A 24,081-nucleotide genomic window follows, 5' to 3' on the forward strand; every position below is an offset into this window, starting at 1 on the left:
GTTTACCATGACGTGAAAAGATCACAACTCTGATTCATTTTGGCATTTATTTATGTAGTGTCCATTATCACCTATGTCATAAAAGAAAGGACATTTTAAAGTATGACACGAAAGGACATTTTAAAGTATAACACGAATTTGCCTAGGAACCCAAAAGCTTCATCATGAGCCAGCGCTGGGTTTGAAAAACCCTGAAAAGAGTTTATTTTAAAAAGGCGATTAGAAATTAAAATTGATTTAAAACATGTGAGGGGAATCTATGTGGTATCTGTAGAATGTCTATATTTCTGAATCATGTTTTGGGCAAACCAGTGGGTAGTAAGGAGGGCACATATTGCATGGTACACTGAGTGTTATACGCAACTAATGAATCATCGAACTTTACATCAAAAACCAGGGATGTACTGTATGGTGAATAACATAATATAATAAAAATATTATGAAAAAAAAGAATTTATAAGCATTTCTTAACATCAACTGAGAATCAGAAGACAGTGGCCAAGGAGCATTTGGGGTTTATTTCTGGGGGAACAACTTAACAAAAACACTAGTTAAGCACTAGTGAGGTGCTAAGGATCCATAATTAATTAGAACAGTTTCTGTATTTGAGTTGCCCAGAGCAAAAATAAACATGCAACAAAATTAATTGAGGTTAGTGAGATAAGTGCTGCAATAGATGTATGTCCAAGATTTAGAGATTGCACGGAGAAAGTTGTGGTATAGTAATCACCTGGGGAGAAGCTCTTGCTGTTTTTCTGAATCATGGAGAGATTATAAAGACCTTTGAAGAGGCCTCAGGTTTTCCAAAAGCACTCTCTTGGCCTATAGAAGCACTACTGGAAGAGTTGGGAGCCATACTGCAAAAACTGTTTCCAAATTTGGATGCTAAAATAACTATCTTTTTTTTTTTTTTACTTTACACTTGAGGAATAGTCTTTTTTCCTATTATCATTGAACTCCTTCAGTGAGCCTTTAGTGTTAAAAATGATTTAGGCAAGGAATTTTGCTGGATTTGATGCCGATTTTATTACATACCTTATGTTATATGCTTCATGTTATATATGTTTTTTATATACTTTACATAGTGGCATACTTTATATAGTGACAGCTTTAGACTAGAGCCTTCTTGCAATAAATGAAATTAAATGGGAGTTAACTTATATATTGACAGCCTTAGACTAGAGCCTTCTTGCAATAAATGAAATTAAATGGGAGTTAACTTATAACTTAGTAAATTAAGTGGAAGTGCTACGACTGCCCGCTCCCATGGTAATGAAGTGGTCAGGCTGAAAAGCTGTAGCCCAGACACCACAGTAGAGACAAGAGCTTCTCTGGGCCATTGGTTTACTTCCTCTATGCTTCGGCTGTGAAAATGTGGCTTTGGATATTATCTGTTTTCATTATAATTATGCATGGTCCATGATTCACTGTCGCTTGGAAACACACCTGCGGTTTGCTCTTAAAAATAACATGAATCCATAGATTCAACAAAACCATACCAGATGTTTATAATAGAAAATAATACATAGGAAAATACATTTTTAAAGGTACTCAGGTGCTCTGATTCTTTGGTATAACTTTTACATGTTACTTAGTGACTTCATGATGATTTGTAACTTTAGCAGATATATGAAATACTTCAGTTTTCATAGAAAAATAATTTTAATTTCAAAATAATGGCATAATTTTGCATGATAGGAAACCAACTTACCTTTTTTGGGAAATTTCACAATATGCTCTCATTATGAAAGCATACTATTTTTCAGTAAAGTCACCCAAAAGGATGTTTTCCTTCATGTGATTCTTAATAACCAAGAATGATTCATGAGATACACTGACAATTACCCATAGTCTGATAATTGCTAAGGAGCTATTCTAAAGTCATAAGCCTGTATTCTTGCAGAGTATATAACAGGTGTTCCCACTCCCTGTGTCCTTTGTATACACATTCATTCTGTATTCAAATCACAGAAGCAAGAGACAGGATAGGGTCTGTTACCTCACTGCTAATTTCCCTAGCAAATAAACCAGCAGCTGCTGGTCCATGAACCAAGTTGCCACCGGGAACAGGGCACTGTATGCATGGTACAGGATGCTTTCATGGAGTCCTTCAGCAGCACAACTGGGGGCTTTCAGTGCAAAATATACCTCCTTCTTTTAGGTAAGGCACTGCATGAATTATGTTTCAGCTGTTGTTTGTTTTGTTTTGTTTTGTTTTGTTTTTAATTGTGGGCATGAGTTAAATATTTGCTTTAAGCTGTAGATTCACTCAGATAATTGAAGAATGGCTCAGAACCTTTTAAACAATAACACACTTTGTTCCAGCAAAGAAGCAGGAACATTTAGGAGAAATGAGGTTCAATAAACAGATGATTGTGGTTTTCTTAGAACAGCAATTATTGTCAATAGCACTCATTAAGAAAGTTAAGACCTTCTAAAAACCTGATGAATTTCTTTTTTTTTTTTTTACAGAGTTTACATACAGATTTAATAGTCTTTAACACATTTTATTTTGGCAAATATTCACATAGGCCATGAATTTAATGAAACTCATAACAATTTATGAAAATGGCTTTAATTAAAGATATTGTAGTAAACTGTCAGCTCTGCTTCATTTTAAATTACCTATCATGAAATGTGGAAAAAGGCGAAGTTCCAAAGTTACAAAAAATATTGTATACACAGTAGGAAGAAATGTGTTAAAATGTATTACTTCTCCAAAATACCTTTAGCCTTTCTCTTTGCCCAATGGTTAACCCAATTACATTTTTTTCCCCTTGACTTTACTATTTTCTCCTCTTCGTTCTTAGAGTTTAAGAGTCTTTCTCCAACATTCCCAATGTTTTTATGTCATCTTTTTTTTCACCAGGTGTTCATTTTTTCATCCTTCCTATTTATCAGTTTTAAAAGTCAAGTTTGTTTCTTGCTTTATCTATAGTCAACAGACAGGGTCTCAAAAAAGGCTATTCTTTAAATTTTAAGAACAGATTAGCTATATAAGCAATTTAAGTCTTAGCCTTTTGCAGTAATTTAGAGCCTTGCTTTCACTGGTATCTTTTGTTATAGTTTTCACTGTAAATGTGATTATTATTCAAATTTATACATAATGTTGTATATATTCCATGTATTTGAAATGTTCAGTTTGTAATTTTTTCTAAAAAGTGCTTGAGTTTCCCATAGTTGGTGATTATTCCAGTATTATGTTGTCAAATTCAAACCTATATAGGTTTTTAGTTTTTGAAAATTTTAGAAAAAAATCAACAATTACCATAACTGACTTTTTATCTTTGTGCGGTTTTCTGGGGTCTGAAAGTATCCTGTGTGTCAGTGCCCCCACTTATTTTTAATTTTATAACAATAGGCATGCTGTCATTTTGTAAGTAATATATTTGAAGCTGGCTTTAAGAACTTAAAAACAATTTATTTGAGGACTTTGACTAAAATAAAATTAAAATTACTAATACATAGAAATAGATAGCATGTTCCTAAGTACTTAAGATGGTTATCCCTTAATCTTTCTTACGCAAATTCACTTTTCTCCATTGATTGTGTGTTGTAAAGACCATATGTAATGTGGAAATTTTTTTGTTTTTAGAATATTGGATATCTGATTGTTTTTCTTTTTGAAAAAAAAAATCTTAAAAATTTTGAAGCCCAAAATGTAGTTTGTGAAGTCTATTCAAAGTACAACTTCATAATTTCTATTTTCTCTAAAGATGCAGGAGTTTATTTTCAGTCAACAGTAGTTGTGTTATGCTTGCTAATATCATACATGATAAAGGGGAAGTAAATGCCAACTATTTTGAAGTGCAGCTAGAGGTCACTTTGTGAAGTCTGATGTTTATATTCAATACAGTGAAACTGGTCTAGGGAGTCTTTTGTTTCTGGAATACAGATAAATTTTACAGTATGACTTCAAGTGTTTCTAAACACTGGACATTCCTTTATAGTGCTATTGTTATACAGTTTAAGGGAGTCTCTAAAAGGGAGATTATTGCCATAATGTTGTATATTAGATTATTAATATTTCTCCAAGTTAATGTGATTACCTTATATGCAAAAAGTCTGAGAGTTTTTCCTTTTTATATTAAAAAAATAGGTATTGGTGAATCTAATAATAAAATTGAATTTTTATTTAAGCCCAATTATTTGAAATATCAAAAGGAAATTAAATTTCATCAGTTTTTAAAATTTATTTTCTTAAGGTTTATTTGTTCATACAGAGGTTGACTTTTTAAAATCAATAGTTTTAGTTCTTTAGGTTTTCTCATACAACTAGAAAAGAGAGCTTGAAAAATTCTCAAAATGAAGCTAATTTTTTTAAAGTTAATACACTACTCTAGGACAGCATAGATTCATCACATCTGTAGTGCAAAATACAGCAGTGGCGGAAGAGTGTGTTTTTAAGATGTAGAGGAGGTATCTAATCATCTGTTTATTCACCAAAGTTCACTACAAGTAAGGATTACATCACATCAATAGATTCTTTTCTGCAGAATGAAAAAATTTTAGTAGCTGGGATAAGATACTGTATAAAGAAAATTACATTCTTTGCTGATATTCTTATAACTTGTTATCTGTAATTTATCTGATAAAAGGGTATAGGCAATCTAAGGAAAAAGCTATTCTAATGGCTGTGCTATCTCTCACTATCATATGTATATTTGAAAAAACATATATTTGAAAAAAATTAAATGATATGATTTCATATGATTTGATATTATAAACATTGAATACATTCAGAGATATTGATAGCAATGTATTATTTAAAGCATTATTACATAACACAATTTCTAAAATAACCCAAAGAACTAGTTCACGCCACTTAAACAATTATTGTCAGTACCATGTAAAATGTTATTTTCTTCTAAAGTAGTTCATTATTTCTGGGCTGCAATATTTGTATTGTATTTAACCTTGCATTAAATAAAATTTACTTCCCATAACTTCAATCATAGACTTTCCAATCAGTCTTTTCATACTTAAGATTCAATATTCTGATTCAAGATCCAAAAGCCACCAACATTTCTATTCTAGTCATACTAGCACTCCATAGTAATAAAGTGTTTCCCAACCATTTTCTGACTATTAAAATCTTAGTTAATCTTTAAACTACAACTACCAAAGAAAAAAAAGTAGATGAAAAACAGTTCTTCCCCTTTTCCAAAAAACAAAACAAAAGGGAAAAAAAAAAAAAAAAACCTAAACAAGGACTTCGGACTTCCCCAAACAAGAACAGATTGGCCAGAATTGCATTCAGGCCATCTATATCTATAGCTCACTGTCAAAGGCAACTACCGACTTTTAAGTCAGCAGCCATGCAGCTTTTTCCAGAGCATTCTCAAGGCAGTGATGTGGATCCCAATATCCCCCATGGTTCCTTGGTAAAAAACACAGACTAACTGCCTTAGTAAAGGACATCCAGGGATTGTGACTTAAGCGGACTAAAACCTGAGACTCAATACTTCAAAATTCTGTGGGCCCTTTCAATTAAATATGGGCCTTCACCTTCAAAAGTAAGGTAGCTGCTACCCTTCTGAGAAAAGCACCTCAGGATGTCAAGAACAAACATAAAAAGTAGGGAGAGACTTAGACCTCATCTAATATTACCTTCCTTTCACAGATGAGAAAACTGAGGTCCAGAGAATTAGAATGACTTTTCTAAGGCCACGTAACTGGCCAATCACCATTTTATCCCAAGGGTGTGTTCTTTACTAAGACCTTGCATTTCAGTCAATTTTTAACTTTATTAAAGTGTCAAATACAGAAATCTCTCTGCAAATTTAGAGATTACGTTCCTAAAATCTCTTATTTCAAGGTAATTTATAAGTGATGAATTTATGACTAAATGGTGAGAATAGGACAAGGAAGTCCAAGATCAAGAGTGAACCATGAAACCTCATAAATACTTTCATATTCACTGAAGTATAAAAGGAGACAACAACACACTTCATAAATACAGTGAAAATTACGTTTGATGTATCTTAAGTTAGTAATAATGGGTATTAAAAAATAAGTTTTTATTTATTGCCTACCGGGAATTTGTCAGGAGCTTCCTATCCCCAATTTCAATGAAAAGCTTGTAATGCGTGTTGTTTTTTGCATGCTAAGCATATGCTAAGAGGATTCTTTTCCTTTACTGGTCCCCCATCCAAATGCCCAATGTCTTTCTCAGTCTGTGACTTGAAGGACTTTACTGTCTTCTGTTGGCCCCTGTTTCACATATCACAGACATTAGTCGGTTTAAGTCCTCAATTTACCTTCTCTTGTTTTTTCTCTGTCTTATGATTTCCTTGCAGAAACCACTACTCCTTTTCTGCAGTCCACTTTATCTCCTCTTTAGAATTCCCAGCACCAGTTCCTTCTTTTTCTAATGATTCAAACTAGGAACAACTACAAATTTAACATTCTTGCACTTGCCGGAAAAGAAAACAGAAGCAAATCCTCATACCTTTGTAATTCCTTTGTTATGAACCAAATCACTAAAATGAATGTGCAGGTACAGCCCATTTTCAGAAAAAAAAAAGATTACAAAGTCCATTACAAATACACGCAGAGTCCAAGGATACTATGAGGCACATATTTATTTTGCCCATAGAGTCACCTAAATACTCAGTCTGAACAGTCAGTTTCAGGTGAACATCTGGGAGATCCTTCTCCCTCTAACGTCATGTGATCTTCATCTTTGTGCTTTCTCCTGAGTTCTTTTCTAACTTGTCTGCCAGACCCAGGTCTCACTCTCTACCAACAGCTAACTGAGGACCAAAATGATCTTTACTCTCACCTCCAACCTGGGAAGTAAAAGAGATATTTGCTGTTGGTAGAATTTGATTCCTCATAGTAGCAGACTACATCTTTCAGTTTCCCCAAAGAAATCATCACACAAACAGACCTTTTATACCTCCCCTTTCCTAATATTGATGGCCTTTTATAACATCACTTAGATAAACCTTGAAGAGCCTCTTTCTAGCAGGGATGAAAAGGAAAAGCAATTAAAGACAATAACCATTTTTATATGAGAAAATTGAAATTGTAAGATATCTCTCTTTGTAAGATATCTCCCAAATTTCTATCTTTTCTTACCGAGGATTTTATTCCACCTTCACTCATCTGTATTCGGCTTCATCAATATTTCTCTTTCTAGTGGATCATTTCAGTAGCTACAAACATAATGTTCAGCATCCATCCAAAGAAACAGAGAAGAAAGAACATTTTCTGCTCCCCTTCACAGCAGAACTCCCCAGCAGCATTGTCTATACTCTCTGTCTACAGTTACCATTCTTTCTTTTTTCCCCTCAATGTTTAAAATACTTCACATTCGAATCCCCCCATTCTCTCCCTATTTCAAATGTTCATAGGCTGTTGGTAGTATACTGCTCCCTTTTAAAATGATGTCGAAGCTTTTAATTAGAATTCAAGCAACATGGTAATTTGAACTAAGGAGGAGTCTCTTCTTAATTGCAAATTCATAAAAGTACTAAATAAAAATTTAAAATATATATCATGGCTCAAGGTAAAGGTGTGGAAATCTCCAGGTGCCAAAAAATAGGAAGAAACCTGCAGACATAGCAGTGAGTGCATGGGTCCAAACAACACAGGCAGGCAGGAAGGAGGCTGTGAGCCAGGGCCATGCATTAGTCAGAACTCCATGCCCCAAGGCCTTCCAGGCTCTTATTCTGTCTTAAACCCACATTAATCAGGCTTTCATGCCCAGTGTATCCTTTCAGTATTGCCCCTTAGATGTCAAGTGGGCATCTCAAATGAACATGTCCAAAACTGACTCCTTTTTTTTCACATTTTTATATATTTTATTATAAATATACGAAAGAGGTATATAGTATATATATCTTTTTTTATAATAATATTTTTTATTATATTATGTTAGTCACCATACAGTACATCCCTGGTTTTTGATGTAAAGTTTGATGATTCATTAGTTGCGTATGACACCCAGTGCACCATGCAATACGTGCTCTCCTTACTACCCATCACCAGCCTATCCTATTCCCCAAAACTGACTCCTAATCTGCCCCACAAAAATCTATTCTCCCCAGTCTTCCCCATGGTTAATTTATTAGTTGTCCATTAATAAATGACATCCATTCTTTCATTTGATCAGGTCAACAACCTTAGAATCATTCTTGACTCTTCTTTCTTTCTTGTATTTCACCCCAATGTGTGAGCAAATCCTATTAGCACCACCAGCCTTTCTCACAATATCTTTTACTACCACACTGGTCTGTCATACAAACATCTCTTGCCTACTTTATTGCAGTCACCTCCTCAGTGGTCTCCCTGCTCCTGCTCTTGCCTCTATCTCAGTCTATTCTCACAGTTGCTAGAGTATACCTTAAAAAAAGAAGAAAGATCATACCTGTCTCTGCTTACAAAACTCTAGTTTCATCCCCATCTCACTCAGGGTAAAATTGCCAAAGAGTTTGCCATGACCCTAAGACATTGCTTGATCTGGCCCCAGCCACCTTGCTAACCTGTCTTACCACACTCCCCCCCTCCTCTAGTCTGCTCCCTCTTGCTGTTCCTCAAACACACCAACCAGATTCCTGCTTCTGGGCAGGAATGACTGATCATGAATGATAATGGTTTAATGCCATTCTTCTTGGGATAGTTCCGTGTGACAAGCCTTTGGCTAAAGGGGAAAACTTCCAATAATGGACTAGTAAGCCATTGCAGAAGACTTTGGAGGGAGATTCTAAGGAGGAAGTAGCCCCTCAATGTTTCTCAAACTTTTCTTTAAAAAGTTTAATTGGGATATGATATGATTCAAACACAATTTCATAATTTTTAGAGGTTTCATTGGACTTTAGAACTAATAATCTTTCCTAGTTCTCTTTTTCCCATTATCTTTAACAGCCATAGATAATAACTTCTGCTTTTCCTTTTCATCTTGCCTTTAAAGAAGCCAATCAATCAACATAGTCTTTGGGTGGAGTTTTTAAAATGCAGAAGGTTTCAGAGACAAATATTTACCTCTCCAGGTACTAGAATAATCAGTACCTAGAAGCCTCTCTCCTTTGTAAGCATTATCACCCGATCAGGTTCTCTCTGTATTGCCCCTTAGATTGTGAAATGTGGCTCAGGATCATTACAACTTTCCTTTCGTTCATAGCAGGTGCCTGCTCGGGACTGAAAGTGACAGTGCCCTCACACACCGTTCATGGCATCAGGGGTCAGGCCCTCTACCTCCCCGTGCACTATGGATTCCACACTCCAGCATCGGACATCCAGATCATATGGCTGTTTGAGAGACCCCACACGATGCCCAAATACTTACTGGGCTCCGTGAACAAGTCTGTGGTTCCTGACTTGGAATACCAACACAAGTTCACCATGATGCCGCCCAATGCATCTCTGCTCATCAATCCATTGCAGTTCACTGATGAAGGAAATTACATCGTGAAGGTCAACATTCAGGGAAATGGAACACTATCAGCTAGTCAGAAGATACAAGTGACCGTTGATGGTGAGTCTACTATAAGTGACCTAGGCCACTGGGGTGCATGGCAGTTAGTAACAGCTCAGGAGATTAGACTACCTGGGCTTTAGGTCCTGGCTCTGCAACTTTGGGCAGACTAATAAACCCTCAAAGCCTCGGTGTTTCATGGCACACATTACATTATATATATCAGGAGGCTTTCTATTAAATAAGACATGCATGTAAAGTATATGCATAGTGCCCAATGAAAGGTAATCAAGTAGTAAGCAGAACTTATTATTTGTTTGCCTGGAAACTATCAAGGGTAAAGCTGCTGATACAATAAGATGGAGGAAATTTTATTTTCTCAGTGTCAGAATACACCCTGGGAAGAGCCCTGTTCTGTCAGATGAATACCTTTTATTTTGATACACCGTTTGGGGGAGGATGAGATTTGTTCAAGGACTGTACTTAAGGAACAATAGAAGGTGCTGGAAATGTCCTCTGAGGGATTATGGAGGCAGCTAAATTTCAGACCTTTATTTTCCTTACTGAGGTATATAAGTAGCATACCTTAAATATTCTTTGTCCAAATCCCAACTTCTGATTTTTCCCCTTAAACCTGATTATTTAACAGGTTATTACTTAAAATTTCCTCCATTTTAGTAAATACCAACTCCATTCCATCAGTTACTCAGGCCAAAACTTTGCCATCACCATTGACCCCCTCTTTCTCTCACAGCCCACATCCAGTCCACAAGTTATCACTGTCAGCTTTACCTTTACAGAGTTCCGTCACTTCTTACCACCCCCTCTACCTCCTCTCTCAGCCCCACACCAGCTCTGGCCTGGACTATCCCTAATAGCCTACTACCCAGCTCCTGCTTCTACTCCCACCTCCTATAGCTTTAAACCTTCCCATGGCTTTCTGTCTCACTTAGAACAAGAGCCAGAGTACTAACAATGTCCTACAAAGCCCCACATGATCCCTCCCAGCATACCCAGCACATCTCTTACCCCATTTCCTACCTCCCTTACCCCTCATTCACTCTGTTCTAACCACACTGGCCTCCTAGTTTTTCCTAGAACAGGCCAAACACACTTATACCTCATGGCCTTTGTACTTGCTAGTCAGTCTACCTAGACTGCTTTTCTCCGAGTGAATAGCATGGCTCCCTCCCCTATTTCCTTTAGGTCTCAGCCAAAATGTCACTTTATCTGTAAAGGTTTTCCTGACCACCTTATAAAGGATAATCTCCTTCCCCCAAACAGAGAGAGAGAGATTCCCCCAAACAAAGAGAGAGAGTTACTATCTATCTTGAGTTCTGCTTTATTCTTTTCACAGCATTTATTTCCACCTGGATGTATTATATATTTTTATTTGATTTTTTTTTCTCCCCCACCTAGAATATGAATCCATGGGAGCAGGGACTTTATATTGCTTGCTGCTTTGTCCTCAGCACCTAAAAGCTGATGCTGCCTTTAGTAGGCACTCAGTAACTGTGTGTGTGGAGTAAATGAGTGAAGACCAGAAAGACTGAGGGGAGCAAAGGCATAGGATGTGGAAGCAGATGCCTATAGAGCGACTATGAAAAGAGAAAAGGGGAAAATGTTCATGAAATTCTCCTGGGTAGCATCCTGTCTCTCCCTAAAACTTAATGGAACATTCATTACATGTTAATATCTAGTAAAATTGGATCTGTTTGGCGAAATGCAAGTAAAAAGTCTTAATAGGGGTTTAGGGCCTATGTAAAGTATCTTCCTAGGAAACTTCCATATGTGAGTCACACTGTTTAAGGCAGGTATATAATCACAGCCTATTCTGATTGGTTCTTCCCGTAGAAGACCTTTGACATTACTTATTTGACTTATGCCATACCACATCTGTTTCAACACAGAGAGATATTTGAAACATAAGCTTTTCCTGTGTAATAAATGTACACAACTCATTTTTCTTTTTAAGTCATAATAATGTAAACAAAAGCTATTTCACATCCTTTGTTCTTGCCAGGGACTCTAAAAGATTAAATTGAATGAACAAGTTGGTTGTACCCACCTTAAGAAAAACTGGAGACTTCAGAACTCCTTAAGTCCCCTGCAAATTATTTCAGTTTCCTTTCTTCTTATTTTTCATTTTCTCCTATATTCTCTGGGCTAAAGGATTGAGTCTGTTTATTCCCCAAAGCACGTTTTTCCGTGTAGGAAAATGAGTGCATGAGTCAAGAGGAATATACCTTCAGAGATGCATCAACCCCAATTTAAAGCTTGGTAGGAAATTGAAACCTAAATATCGGAGCTAATCATTTCTCACTTAGCTATCATCTCACTCTCTCTGTGTCCTGTGATGATGCATAGAAGGAGATTATTAAACATATATCTCTCCAAAATGCAGGAGAGAAACATTGCCAGATATAAAGCCCTCTTCATTTTGTCACTGACTGCTGTGTAACTCTGGTCAAGTCACTGTCTTTTATCAAATAGAACCAAGAACCTCAAAGATTAATGAAGTTTGCTGAAAATGTTTGTGGATACTTGTATAATTCCAACCCTTACCCAATAATTTTACCGTTAAAACTCAGGGAGGAAATATTTACTCATTCTTGGAGATTTGTTCATTTGACAAATAGCACCGTGTACCAGATTCATGAGATAAAACTATTTTCCTGTTGCTTGAAGTTCCAACAGGTATTACTATTGGATTTGTCTTTTGTCTCTCTAATGGGATGTAATCACAATAACACATTTTATCCTGTTTTCAAATTGAATCAGTGTTGAAATATAGGCTTTGGTTTGTAAAGTGGCTAACATAATGTTGCAATTGCACAGCAATTAAAACATATAATTAGTTCACTTACATAAAAAGGAAAGTAACTGGTGAAAATGTGGTTCTCTAAAACTTTCTCTCCATATTCCACAAGTGTAATATATATGAGCCTTATATTTTACAGATGGTGGATAAAAATTTAGGTTCATCTACCCCAAGCAGCTATTCTTGGGATGCTAGAACAGATCAAGAGAGGGGAATGCCATGTACACTTTGCCCATGAAAGTATACTTTTATGGTGTGGGAAAAAGCACCCTGAACAGGAAATAAGGAAGTCAGTGTTCTCTACCCTAACTGCATTATCTATAAAGTAAAGGTTTTCATTAGAAGATCCTTAAAGAGTACATTCTAGAATTTGGTTATCCCTGCTATAAATGATATTTTTATATTTTTATCATTTTACATTAATTGTTTTTTATTCTCTTCTTTATTTTCTGAACTGTCTACATCTACAAAAATGTAAAATTTTAGGATCACTTCCCCAGGATTTGATATTTGAAAGACCACACAGACTTGTATTATAATTCCATGGTGGCAAAAACCATTTCTATCTCTTTTGATATTGCAGATCCTGTCACAAAACCAGTGGTACAGACTCAGCCTTCCTCTGGAGCTGTGGAGTATGTGGGGAACATGACCCTGACATGCCTCGTGGAAGGGGGCACCCGGCTGGTTTACCAGTGGCTAAAAAATGAAAGGCCTGTCCACACCAGCTCCACCACCTCCTTTTCTCTGCAAAACAATACCCTTCATATTGCTCCAGTGACCAAAGAAGATATTGGGAATTACAGTTGCCTGGTGAAAAATCCTATCAGTGAGATGGAAAGTGACATCATTATGCCTACCATATATTGTAAGTTTTTAAAAAGTGTATATTCACGACTTTTCTTCTGGGAAGTTTACACAAGGGTAGTCCCAGAGAATATCAACACAAACTATCATTTGTTTTTTACATCATTTTAATAGAGTACTAGTTGTAATCTTACTTCCTATACACAGTCTTTGTCATGAAATATAGCTAGTTTCTTGACCCTATTTCTTGAAAATCAAGTTGAGATACTGGCTGTGAGCCTTTTAGGATACATTTTCTGATTTGGTCTGCTGTGTGACCTTATATCCAGTGAAAAGTAGGAACCTCAATTTTAAGAACAGAGAACCAATGCAGAAGGCACTAATTTATTTACTCTAAGGATGAAGAATTGGTGATCATAAACTGGGAGAGGGGGGTGCTCTATAGCTGACCACAGGGAGAAAGAATGTTCCCAGATTATACATGGGTACTACATCCCAGGGCATAGCTGTTCTCTCTGCCTATTTTCTCAGCTCCATTTTTAGAGAAAATTTAATTATTCTGCAGTAAGGTATTAAGGTTCCCAGAGGATGGGTAATTATTATTTTTTTCCGTTGTTTTTGCTGTTATTATCATTTAATCTCATATACAGAGTTAAATTCATCAAACTCTTCAGTTTGTGTCATATTCTCATCCCAGCCCAAGCAAGATCCTTCTTTCTTTATCATATTATTTTTCTCAGTCCTCTCTACTCCTTAGTACCACCTCTAATATGTTTAATTTTGCAGTCTAATTTCAGCTTCACACAGGGATTCTCAAGGTCCATACTAGTCCCATTTTGGGCTAGACAAATCTTTGTTGTGGGGGCTGTCTTATGTATTATAGGATGCTTAATGACATCTCTGACCTCCCCACCTTCAATCGTGACAACTAAAAATGTCTCTGGATATTGCCGTATGTCCCCTGTTATTGGGAGTGCAAAATCTCCCCTAGTTGAAAACAATGACCTATCACATTGGGAAGTCTTCTCATCAGTCACTATGTAGCTTAGAGCATAGCCACAATAGCAGTGTAACAACAAGGGTGCGGCAAAGGAAAACTTCTCAACCCTGTGGCATGAGGGTAGAGGTTTCAGCTAGATGAACCATTAGGCAGAATTAACTGTATCTACTTACTTGTCAAATATGATCTATATAATAATACTAGGAAAGGTCCCAAAGCCTAGTGTTTAGGTGCTTAGGAGGTAGACAGAGGAGATGGGTTCTATCATTACCCATAAGATGTTAAGAAACTCCTCGACCTTTCTGAGCCTCATCTATAAAATGGAGATAGTTAAAAATACCTCACCACATTGCTGTGGCTCGATAAGGTGTCTGAAAAATAGCCAATGACTGACACAAAGCAAGCATTCTGTTTTATATTATTGATTCTCTTTTCTTCAATAGAAAATTGATGGAGTTCTCTTGAGAAAGTATGTTATTAACTTTTTGGAAAAAAGCACCATTATATGTACAAAATGTAGGTTTTTGCAACTAGATAAAGCTCAACAGTAAAACTGAGCTCCAGGATTGGGGCAGGAAAAGCAACTACAGGGAGAGGAGTGAAATAGTGTGATTCAGGTATCCGGGGAGGTTTGCTTGAACCAGCAAAATTAAGCCAAGAAAAATCGAATCATCGAATCTTGAAACTGGAAGCTGTCCTATAGTTAAGCAGAAGTGAGAAAATGTGCACAATAAAATGCATGAAATAGAATGTCATAAATACCATAGTGAAGTCTACAAACGATTGTAATGGCTAGGAATAAGAACTCTGGAGCCAGAGGCCTGGGTCCAAATCCTGGATCTACCCTACCTATCTGTGCCTCAACTTCTTCATCCATATACACCATTATAATACCAAGTAATACCTATTTCACAGAGTTACTGTGAGGATTAAATCTGTTACTACATGTAAATTGCTTAGAACAGTGACTGACCCATAATAAGTACTCTACAACTATTAGCCATTATTATCACTATAATATTATGAGGTTTTGGAGATTCAGAGAAGGAAAACAGTACTTCTGGCTAGAGAGAATGGTTATTGTAGAAAGTAGCATTTGAGATGAATCTTGAACAATGGGCATGACTGGGGCAAGTAACAATGTCTGGAAAAACCATTTTAGGCAATGGGGACAGCAGGAACCCAAACCCAAAGCAGAGGTCAAAGTTTAGGTAAATGGTCCAGTTTAGTTAAAGGATACAGACAGGGGCATGGTAGACTAGATGGTCAGATAGATGTTTGAGTTAAATCCTGGAGAGCTTTGAACACCAGGCCTTATATGGTAAACAATGAGGAAGAATTATTTTTTAAACGAAGGTTCAAATAAAAAAAAGACTAGAAAATGGTTTATAAGCTAAAACTTAGACACACATATTCTAGGCTAAATAAAAAAATGTCAAGAGAGCACATTTTCAAGATAGATCACAAACATCATACAATTATAGAAATGGTATATATAGAAAAGGAAAAAAGGGAAGTAGGATATATTTTATTAACCAATAATACAGAAAGGAAAAGTCACCAATTTTGAACTATATACAGTGATTAAACATATTTAAGAGCAATTTGAAAATACCTTTTTCCTGAAAAGTATTATCCACATAGAAATAGAAAAAACTTCATATACTATATAATCCATTTTTGGTGTAAGAGAACCAAAGAGGATTATCTCCTAGTCCAACCTAGTCCAGAATTCATTGTCTCAAAGATGAACCATTCCCTCCGTGTGGAAACAGAAGAAATTATATTAAAAATGCTGAACAAGGAGGAAATTACATTTTTTCACCAAGAAATACCAGAACACCACACACTGCAAGCAACTTGCTTGAGATTTTGTTACAGTCATTAATTACATTATGTTTAACAATGGCATTATTTTTATAGCAGAACTTTTAGCTATAATTTTACAGTTCTATATAATTTTATATTCAGATGACATTGTGAAAATATTCTGTCTGCCTTAATGCTTTGACTGAGAAATAGATTCAAAAAGGAAGTATAAACTGTGCCTATCTGTATGACTAATGTATTGGAGTGAAAAATTCAGATTTGGTGCGGTCTATTTATAAATGCAGTTATCTTCTTGACTGAATAAGTTTATTCTGACATGAATTAACACTTCCATTCAACTGCAAATAGCACAAGCCCTAAGTATTGAAGTTATTTAAACACAGTGAAAAAAAAAATGTGAGCAGGCAAAGAGAATCAAATCTAGGGCTATGTAGATACATCTTTATGTTATTCTTTATTACTTGGTCTAAATGGTTTACCTTCACATAGAAGGTACAAATGCAAAACAAGATATTAAAGCAGCCAGATATCATCTACTGAATATTAATCCCAAGGAACCCGTCATTCAGTGTGGTGAGAGACAGCAGGCAGTGAGCTTGTGCTGGAGCATTCCTTGTTAACTGCTGATCTTTTGTTTCAACCACATTAAATTCTAGTTAATATCATGTCATTTGGGGAGTGCAGTGGAGAGCACAGTGGTTATGATCCTGAGCTAAAAATTGAGACTGCCTGGGCTAAAGCCTTGGTTCTGCCATTAGCAGTATGTGCAAGTGACCCCCTTTTTTGTGCATCAGTCTCCTCATTCCCTTTATCTCCACTGACCTTGGTATAAGTCTAATACCTGTCTCAAGATGGATGGGGAGAATTAGGTGAGATTTTTATGAATAAAGAGGTCAGTGAGTAGCACATAGGAAGAACTCAATGATCTTAGCTCTTCCCCCCCCCCCCCTTTTTTCTTTCTTGGGTTTTTTTTTTTTTTTTTTTTTCTTTTTCCCTGTGAGCCAAAACTATGCTGACATAATCAGGAACATGGCAGCAAGAAGTTATGGAGAGCCTGGATCATTTACAAGATGCCTCCAAAGCGAAAACTGAAAGAATACCTTGAGAAGAACATTTTCTTTTCCAAACGTTACCAGTAGTTAACATTATTTTGTTTACATGAAAATATTTTCTTTACATCAGTTTTTTTTTTTTTTTTTTTTTTTTTTACATCTTTCTGTCTCTCCATCTATTTGCCTATCTTTAAACTCTAGCCATAGATTTAAATGAAAAATTCCTGGGGGAAATTGCATATAAACAATTACAAGTACATGAAAGTTATTTGCATCTTTAAATACACTTTTATTTGGCTATATAGTTTATTTTAATCTGACAAAGTGAGACTAAGGCTTTTTTTTAAAAGATTTTATTTATTTGAGAGAGAGAAAGAGTGAGAGAGAGGGCATGAGCCAGGGGAGGGGCAGAGGGGCAGACTCCCCGAGGAGCAGGGAGCCCAATGTGGGATTCAGTCCCAGGACTCAGAGATCATGACCTGAGCTGAAGGCAGATGCTTAACCAACTGAGCCACACAGGTGCCCTCTTTTTTTTTTTTTTTTTGGAGTGAGAATGTGTGTGTGTACACAAGAAGGAGGCGGGGAAGGGCAGAGGGAGAGGGAGAGAGAAAATCTTAAGCAGGCTCCATGCCTAGCACAGAGCCTGATGCAGGGCTTATTGTTACAACCCTGAGATCATAAGACCTGACCTGAAATCAAGAGTCAAACACTTAACCGACTGAGCCACCCAGGCGCCCCCAATTTTTCTTTTAACAAGTTCATCCCCCAGTCCAATTATTGTCATAGAATATGGTGATACACAGGGTATAAAGAATAAAAATGAGGGAAAAACCATAATCATACCTATAAATATTAAATATTATGCTTTAAATTCCTAAATCTTCTTTCTTATCCTGTGTTATTTTAAAGAATGAAAATATCCCCATCCAAATAAATTCAGATTTCACAGAATATGTCTTCTATTGTGGACTGAACTTTTTTCTTTACATTCTTTTAGAGCATAGCCTACAGAAATCTCACAGAGAAACGTCAGTCATGAGTAAAGACTAACTAACAGTAGATAGTAGGAAGAACAACATTTGGAAAATTTACAAATGTATGTTCTACTTACACATTGTAAAGATGAATTATCTAGATGGTTTAACAACAATTATTAAGTGATAATTGTGAATATATTATTATTAAATTACTTTCTTGACTATTTTTACATTCAAATGCAAAACTCTTCACTTAGTCAACATCTCATCTTACTGACCTTCATTCATTCACTTAGTCACTCGTGCTCCTAGTTTGTTCGATTCAAAAATCAAACATCCTGGTCTTGTTTGTGCTAAACAATTATTACTTATCACATAACATATAGAAACACAACCCAGACTCATTAACTTTTTTCAAACTCTTTAATTTTTACATTTTTCTTTCTATTGCTATTTTTGCCCTGTTTTGTTTGTTTTTGGTTTTGTTTGGTTTGGTTTAATTTGGGGTTACAATAATTAAGTAAAGTATGTAATGTAAGGATTTGCCATTTATCCTTTCTGTTGATGTGGTGTCAACATTTTTGCAATCTTTATCATTCTATATAAACTGGGAATATATGCCTTGGTTGATGTTCCTACTTCTCTTCTTCACCTGACTATACCCTCTTCTTCCTTCATAGTATCATCTTCTCCAGAAAGGCTCATCTGCCCCGACCTTGTTTCAGCTCTTCAGTGTGACTGAGAGGTTCGCTGGTATCTTCTTAGCATCTTCTTTCCTGATACTCACTGCACTGGAGTCTTTCTGCTTTGGTCTCCAACCCCAAATAGGAGCTCTCCTTATTCATCTTTGTATCCCTAGGGCAATACTTAAGAACTCAATACAGATTTCTTGAACCTGACTAAAATGGAACGGATGATCTTTCTTCATATCCCTTTCAGATTCCAGTGTTACTTGATGGTGCAAGGCTAAATTCCCATCATAAGATAACAGCTTCTTAATTATAGTGCTTTGGCCTTTCGTTTAATTTTTTGTTTTTATTTTTGTTTCTGATCTTTAGCAAAGTTTCTCAATAAAAGTGTCATATTCCAATATTCCCCCATGGAGGTCCACATCATAATTTAGAATTTCAGCATTAATCAACGACTCTGTTCTTAAGGCACTGTTTCTGTGACAGCTTCCTTCATGAAAGCAGGAATTATTTTTTATTTTGGCAGAAAAAGTTTAACAATCTATCAAGACTGGCCATGTATGTATGAGGTTATGATGTCATAACCTAGTAATGGACTTGTTTTGAATATAACGTCAACTCAGTAATTCAGACAAATACCTACTTTTAGTCCATGAAATGTATATGCATTCCAGCTCTGTGGTAAATAATAACCCAGTAACCACTGCATTTTGTGTGCAACATATGGCACTGCTGCAGGGAAGTACTCTAAGTGATAAAAATTAAAGAAAAAAAAAAAAGGTCATTCACAGTAAATACTTACCATCTGCTCCCAAGCAGGGTGGCAAGCAGCATCATGATGGAAATTTCGGTACTGTTCCCGCCCAGCCATAAATTGTTAAAGAGAACAGATGATATGTAATTTTACAAGTCACTTAGTAAACAGCCATTTCTGAGGCAAAAGGTTTATTCCTATTGGGAGTTCTCTGCCACAGGCAAGAAACTGAACCATAATCCAAAGTCAAAATAGAATTATCCTTCTGTTTTCATTTTCAATGTCAGAGGCCACACTGGTTGAATCACTCTGAATGTCTTCAATTGGATTGTCCATTCTCATGAATAATGCATTCAGCTGCACCTCAAAGTAAGAGATGGTCAGACTGAAGTGCTAAAAAGGAAATAACATCATAGTGTAGTAAGAAGAAAACACTGTAAGCAGTGTATAGAGAGAGGAAGGAAGGAAGGAAGGAAGGAAGGAAGGAAGGAAGGAAGGAAGGAAGGAAAGGAAAGGAAAGGAAGGGAGGGAGGAAGGAAGGAGATGTGTGTGTGTGAGAGAGAGAAGTATAAAAGATTGAAAGATCATACATTGAAATATGGATATTCATTCTTCGAATGGTAAAATTATAAATGAATTTTCTTTCCATCTTTGTGATTCTCTGAATATCAAGGTTTCCTGCAATAAACATGTATTTCTTATATAATCAGATAAAGTATGTTATATTTTAAGAAATCATATCAGAAGCAAGGAGCTTAAATGCTTCAAGGTATTAGGCTCCAAGAACTGGGAGAAATGCTTGTATGGGGGCTGGGAAAGTTTGATGGATTTGAAGCTAACTCTGAAGAACCAGATATAGCACATAATTAAGACAGAGGAGAAAAGTTGATGCCAATCATGAAACCCAGCAAATGGGGAAGTAGCGAAATCAAAATATGCATGCATATAGGGAAGATAAGCTGAGATTCGTTTCTTTAGAAGCATGTTTTATTTTAAACTGGAACAATATTATTAAATTAGATAATTAACCTTATTCACCAAATTTGGCAGTAAGTGATGCGGACTTCCTTTACAAATTGAGCTCATTCTCCAAAATGAAAGAATTACTACTTTTGAGAATACTCCATTATGTTGCAGGGTCCTAAGGCAATTCCAATTGAGGAGTTCCCAAAAAAGTTTTGAGTAATGTCAGCACGCTGAAAAGAATATTACTCATTTTTATGTGTGTCAAATTATCAAGCAGTTTGTTTTTATAGTCACATTCTGTAAACCCTGAAAGCCAATGAAGGCAGAGACTTAAACTGAGTGGCTGTATTTTTATGACCACACTTCTCTTGTTTATCACTGCTTGAAGAAAATCTCTCTCAGACCTTAGTTTTTGTGCACAGACTCGGGTCTCTTGTTATTCCAAACTTTAGTTGATTCCTCCTCTTGGTTTCCTACTATGTGAACCATAACCAGTACCTACCAGTTGGTGGTCTTAATGTTCTGTCAATGGTGACAACTTGAAGGGACCCTACTGCTGCACGGGGCCTGGGAGAACAACCACAGGAATTGTGTCTGTGACACTTGGATTCCCTCACAATGCCTAGAACAATACTACGCACACAATAACATCTCTATTGATTTTGGATGAGTGAGTGAAAAAACTCTTCATTCCCATTACACAACCTACTGTTTAGTGGAATTCAGAATAAGAGGGTTCCACTTAGTACACAGTTCTGAAAGAGTGGTTTTCCCCAGAGATTGTATCATAGCCTGAAATGAGAGAGCCATATGACAGGGTTCTAGTACAGCTAGTGCAAGTGCAGGAAAGGGCATTCATTTCTCTTCACTTTAATCTTCCATCTCCTGTTCCTGATTACTTCAAATTTGAAGGTACTAACGTCTTTATTTGCCTTCTGAAATCAGGATCATCTCATGTATACATATTAATGTAAATCTATAGCTTCCCTGCAGATGTTTGTATCTTTAGGAAGTAAATACGTGTAAAGTTCATGTTCCCTAGCTAAATTTAATTTATTGTTTTGCATCTTCAGTTTCTGTTTTATCTTAGGAAATGTGTTTCCTCAATGGTAGATTGGTCAGAAAATGCTGACATAAAAGAGAACCACTCTGGGAATCTGCAAATTTAAGGTTGGCTTGCCAGTATCCAAAATAGCTTTAGCATGGCATCAAGCATTCAGAGGTATTTCAAAGGGAGAAAGAACTTTAGCAGCCATTCGTCCAGTCAGCCTTTTTGTAGCAAAGGTGAGAAAAGTGAGACCTAAAAGTTTAAATGACTTCTGAAGAACACTTAAATAATATTGAAAAATCAGGATTTAATTAGTGATAACTGATAATGACTACTGTGTAATCATTATATCATATTAATCCCTATAATGAGAGATAGTACTTTTTAAAAAAAAAAACAGAACCTTTGAGATTAGGTATTACTGAGCAAACCATCCATAGCTTTTTCCATTGTATTAATTCCTTGAGAGTAGGAACTGTATCTTACACGTTTTTTCCTCTTATATTAAATATATTGTCTAATAGTATCTCTCAAACAAGTATTTGTTGATTGATTACTTGATCGAGTACAGAATTAATATATAATTAGACAATTTTAACTTATAAAGCTAATACTGTAGTTACACAACAAGAAAATATTCTGATATAGAAAATTATACCACATACATTTTTTTTGAAGGTAGTGTGAATGACCAAAAGCATATATTTTAGAGTTCCAGCTCTGCTATGTAAAAACTTTGGACCATGGGAAAATTAATTTCTAAATGTCTCTTCTTTCATCTTATAATGGAATAATAACATTTACCTCATGGGGTTGCTTTAAAAATTAAATATGGTTGTGTCTGTATAAGTACTTAAAGTGCTTCCATATGGAAAGTAGCCAATAGATGTTGGGGATGATCAGCTGAAAACTGAACACAATCATGTCTAAGCCTTAAAGTTTTTAGAGTATAAACCAGAATTTAGACTGAATAAGAAAGACTTTATCTAGCTGGGAAATTTTCTCAATCTCTGTCTTTATTTTCTGAAGAAAGCAATGCGAAATACGTCTTCATCTGCAGGCAATCTGGTGCCATAGACATAGCAAAATGCCACAAGAAAATTGCAGTAAGGAAAAACACCATGAGATATCCCTGATTAAGTAGTTTATTGATGATCAATGAATATTTGTTAATGATAATGAAGATATATTTTTTCCAAACAGGATTCTTTTTTTTTTTTTAAAGATTTTAACAGACAGAGAGAGACAGCCAGCTAGAGAGGGAACACAAGCAGGGGGAGTGGGAGAGGAAGAAGCAGGCTCCCAGCGGAGGAGCCCGATATGGGGCTCGATCCCAGAATGCCAGGATCACGCCCTGAGCCGAAGGCAGATGCTTAACGACTGAGCCACCCAGGCGCCCCCCAAACAGGATTCTAAGCTTGGTTTGCAGGAAAAATTTTTAAAATTCCTTAATTGTTAATGTGTCATGAAAATATGAGACACTTTTGTATCTATTTGCACAAATCTGTGCTCCGTGTGAAACTATGTATTTTATAAATATTTGCATGACCTACCCAAGAACTGAAAAGAAAAACAGATAATACTCAAAGTATGGTTGTTAATGAGAAAATAATGGCCATAATATATTTCTAATATGCTTTCAAGTGCAATTATGTTTTCAGAAAGATGGTACTTGTCTAACATGTTTGCAAATTTATCAATACATTAATTACTCAAAAGCTTAGCATACATGCTGGAGGGGAGGGGCATGGAGGGATGGGGTAACTGGGTGGTGGATGTTGGGGAGGGTGTGTGTTGTAATGAGCACTGGGTATTATATAAGACTGATGAATCACAGACCTGTACCCCTAAAACAAATAATACATTATATGTTAATTAATTGAATTTAAATTTTTAAAAAAGTGATAATGGAAAAAAAAGGCTTAGCATACAGTTATGATGGCAGTGTCTCTAAAATTATGTGCTAGGTTTCAGGGCTTTCACTAACTCAGATAAGTTCAATCACATCTCAAATAGTTTCCATTGTCATGGGTATCAGAATAACACATTTTTAGGTTCTCATGATTTATTGGGAACCTAAATGAGGACCTATTTGCCCAAGTTTAATTTGAAGACTTTCATAGAAAATAAAATGCTGCTGAGCTCTCCCAAACTCTATAACTATGTTGTGAGTATTTATGCCATCCCTTTATTTCTTTCTTCAATCAATGCAGATGGACCTTATGGACTTCAAGTTAATTCTGACAAAGGGCTAAAAGTAGGGGAAGTGTTCACTGTTGACATTGGAGAGGCCATCTTGTTTTATTGTTCTGCTGATTCTTATCCCCCCAACACCTACTCCTGGATCCGGAGGACTGACAATACAACATATGTCATTAAACACGGGCCTCGCTTGGAAGTTGCATCTGAGAAGGTAGCCCAGAAGACAACTGACTATGTGTGCTGTGCTTACAACAATGTAACTGGACGGCGAGATGAAGCTCATTTCACAGTCATCATCACTTCTGTAGGTAAGTGTGACATAGAAGGCAACATCCCAAGGAAACACAAATGCAAGCTGGCCTTGCTCTAGCCCTATTTTATACCTGTGTGAAAGAGAAAACTATTGTGGATTGTTGATAAACTCTAAGAAATTCTCTTTCCTGAGTTAACTAATCCATGGCTTCTATGAGTCAAAGAAAGAAACCCCAAAACAGAATGGAGAGAGACTTCAATT

The 24,081-nt window shown here is 36.1% G+C and overlaps 1 protein-coding gene across 7 annotated transcripts in view; it reads left to right on the forward strand.

Moving 5' to 3' along the window:
* Positions 1-1,966: 1,966 nt before the first annotated feature.
* Positions 1,967-24,081, forward strand: part of HEPACAM2 (HEPACAM family member 2) — a 67,435-nt gene continuing 45,320 nt past the window's right edge. For 2 of the 7 annotated variants that reach the window (XR_015724015.1, XM_045793254.2), the window contains exons 1-4: positions 1,968-2,161; positions 9,128-9,481; positions 12,826-13,110; positions 23,579-23,875. Coding sequence is in view for 6 of the 7 variants with exons in the window: in XM_045793254.2 (XP_045649210.1) it covers positions 2,083-2,161; positions 9,128-9,481; positions 12,826-13,110; positions 23,579-23,875 (1,015 nt within the window). In the remaining variant the exon portion in view is untranslated. Of the gene's footprint in view, positions 2,162-9,127; positions 9,482-12,825; positions 13,111-23,578; positions 23,876-24,081 lie in introns of all 7 variants that reach the window. The other 5 variants (XM_087861077.1, XM_045793251.2, XM_045793250.2 and 2 more) reach the window with 4 other exon arrangements.

This window comes from Ursus americanus, chromosome 3 (genome assembly GCF_024610735.1).
Source record: "Ursus americanus isolate L20-20 chromosome 3, mUrsAme1.1.p, whole genome shotgun sequence".
NCBI classification, from domain to species: Eukaryota; Metazoa; Chordata; class Mammalia; order Carnivora; family Ursidae; genus Ursus; species Ursus americanus.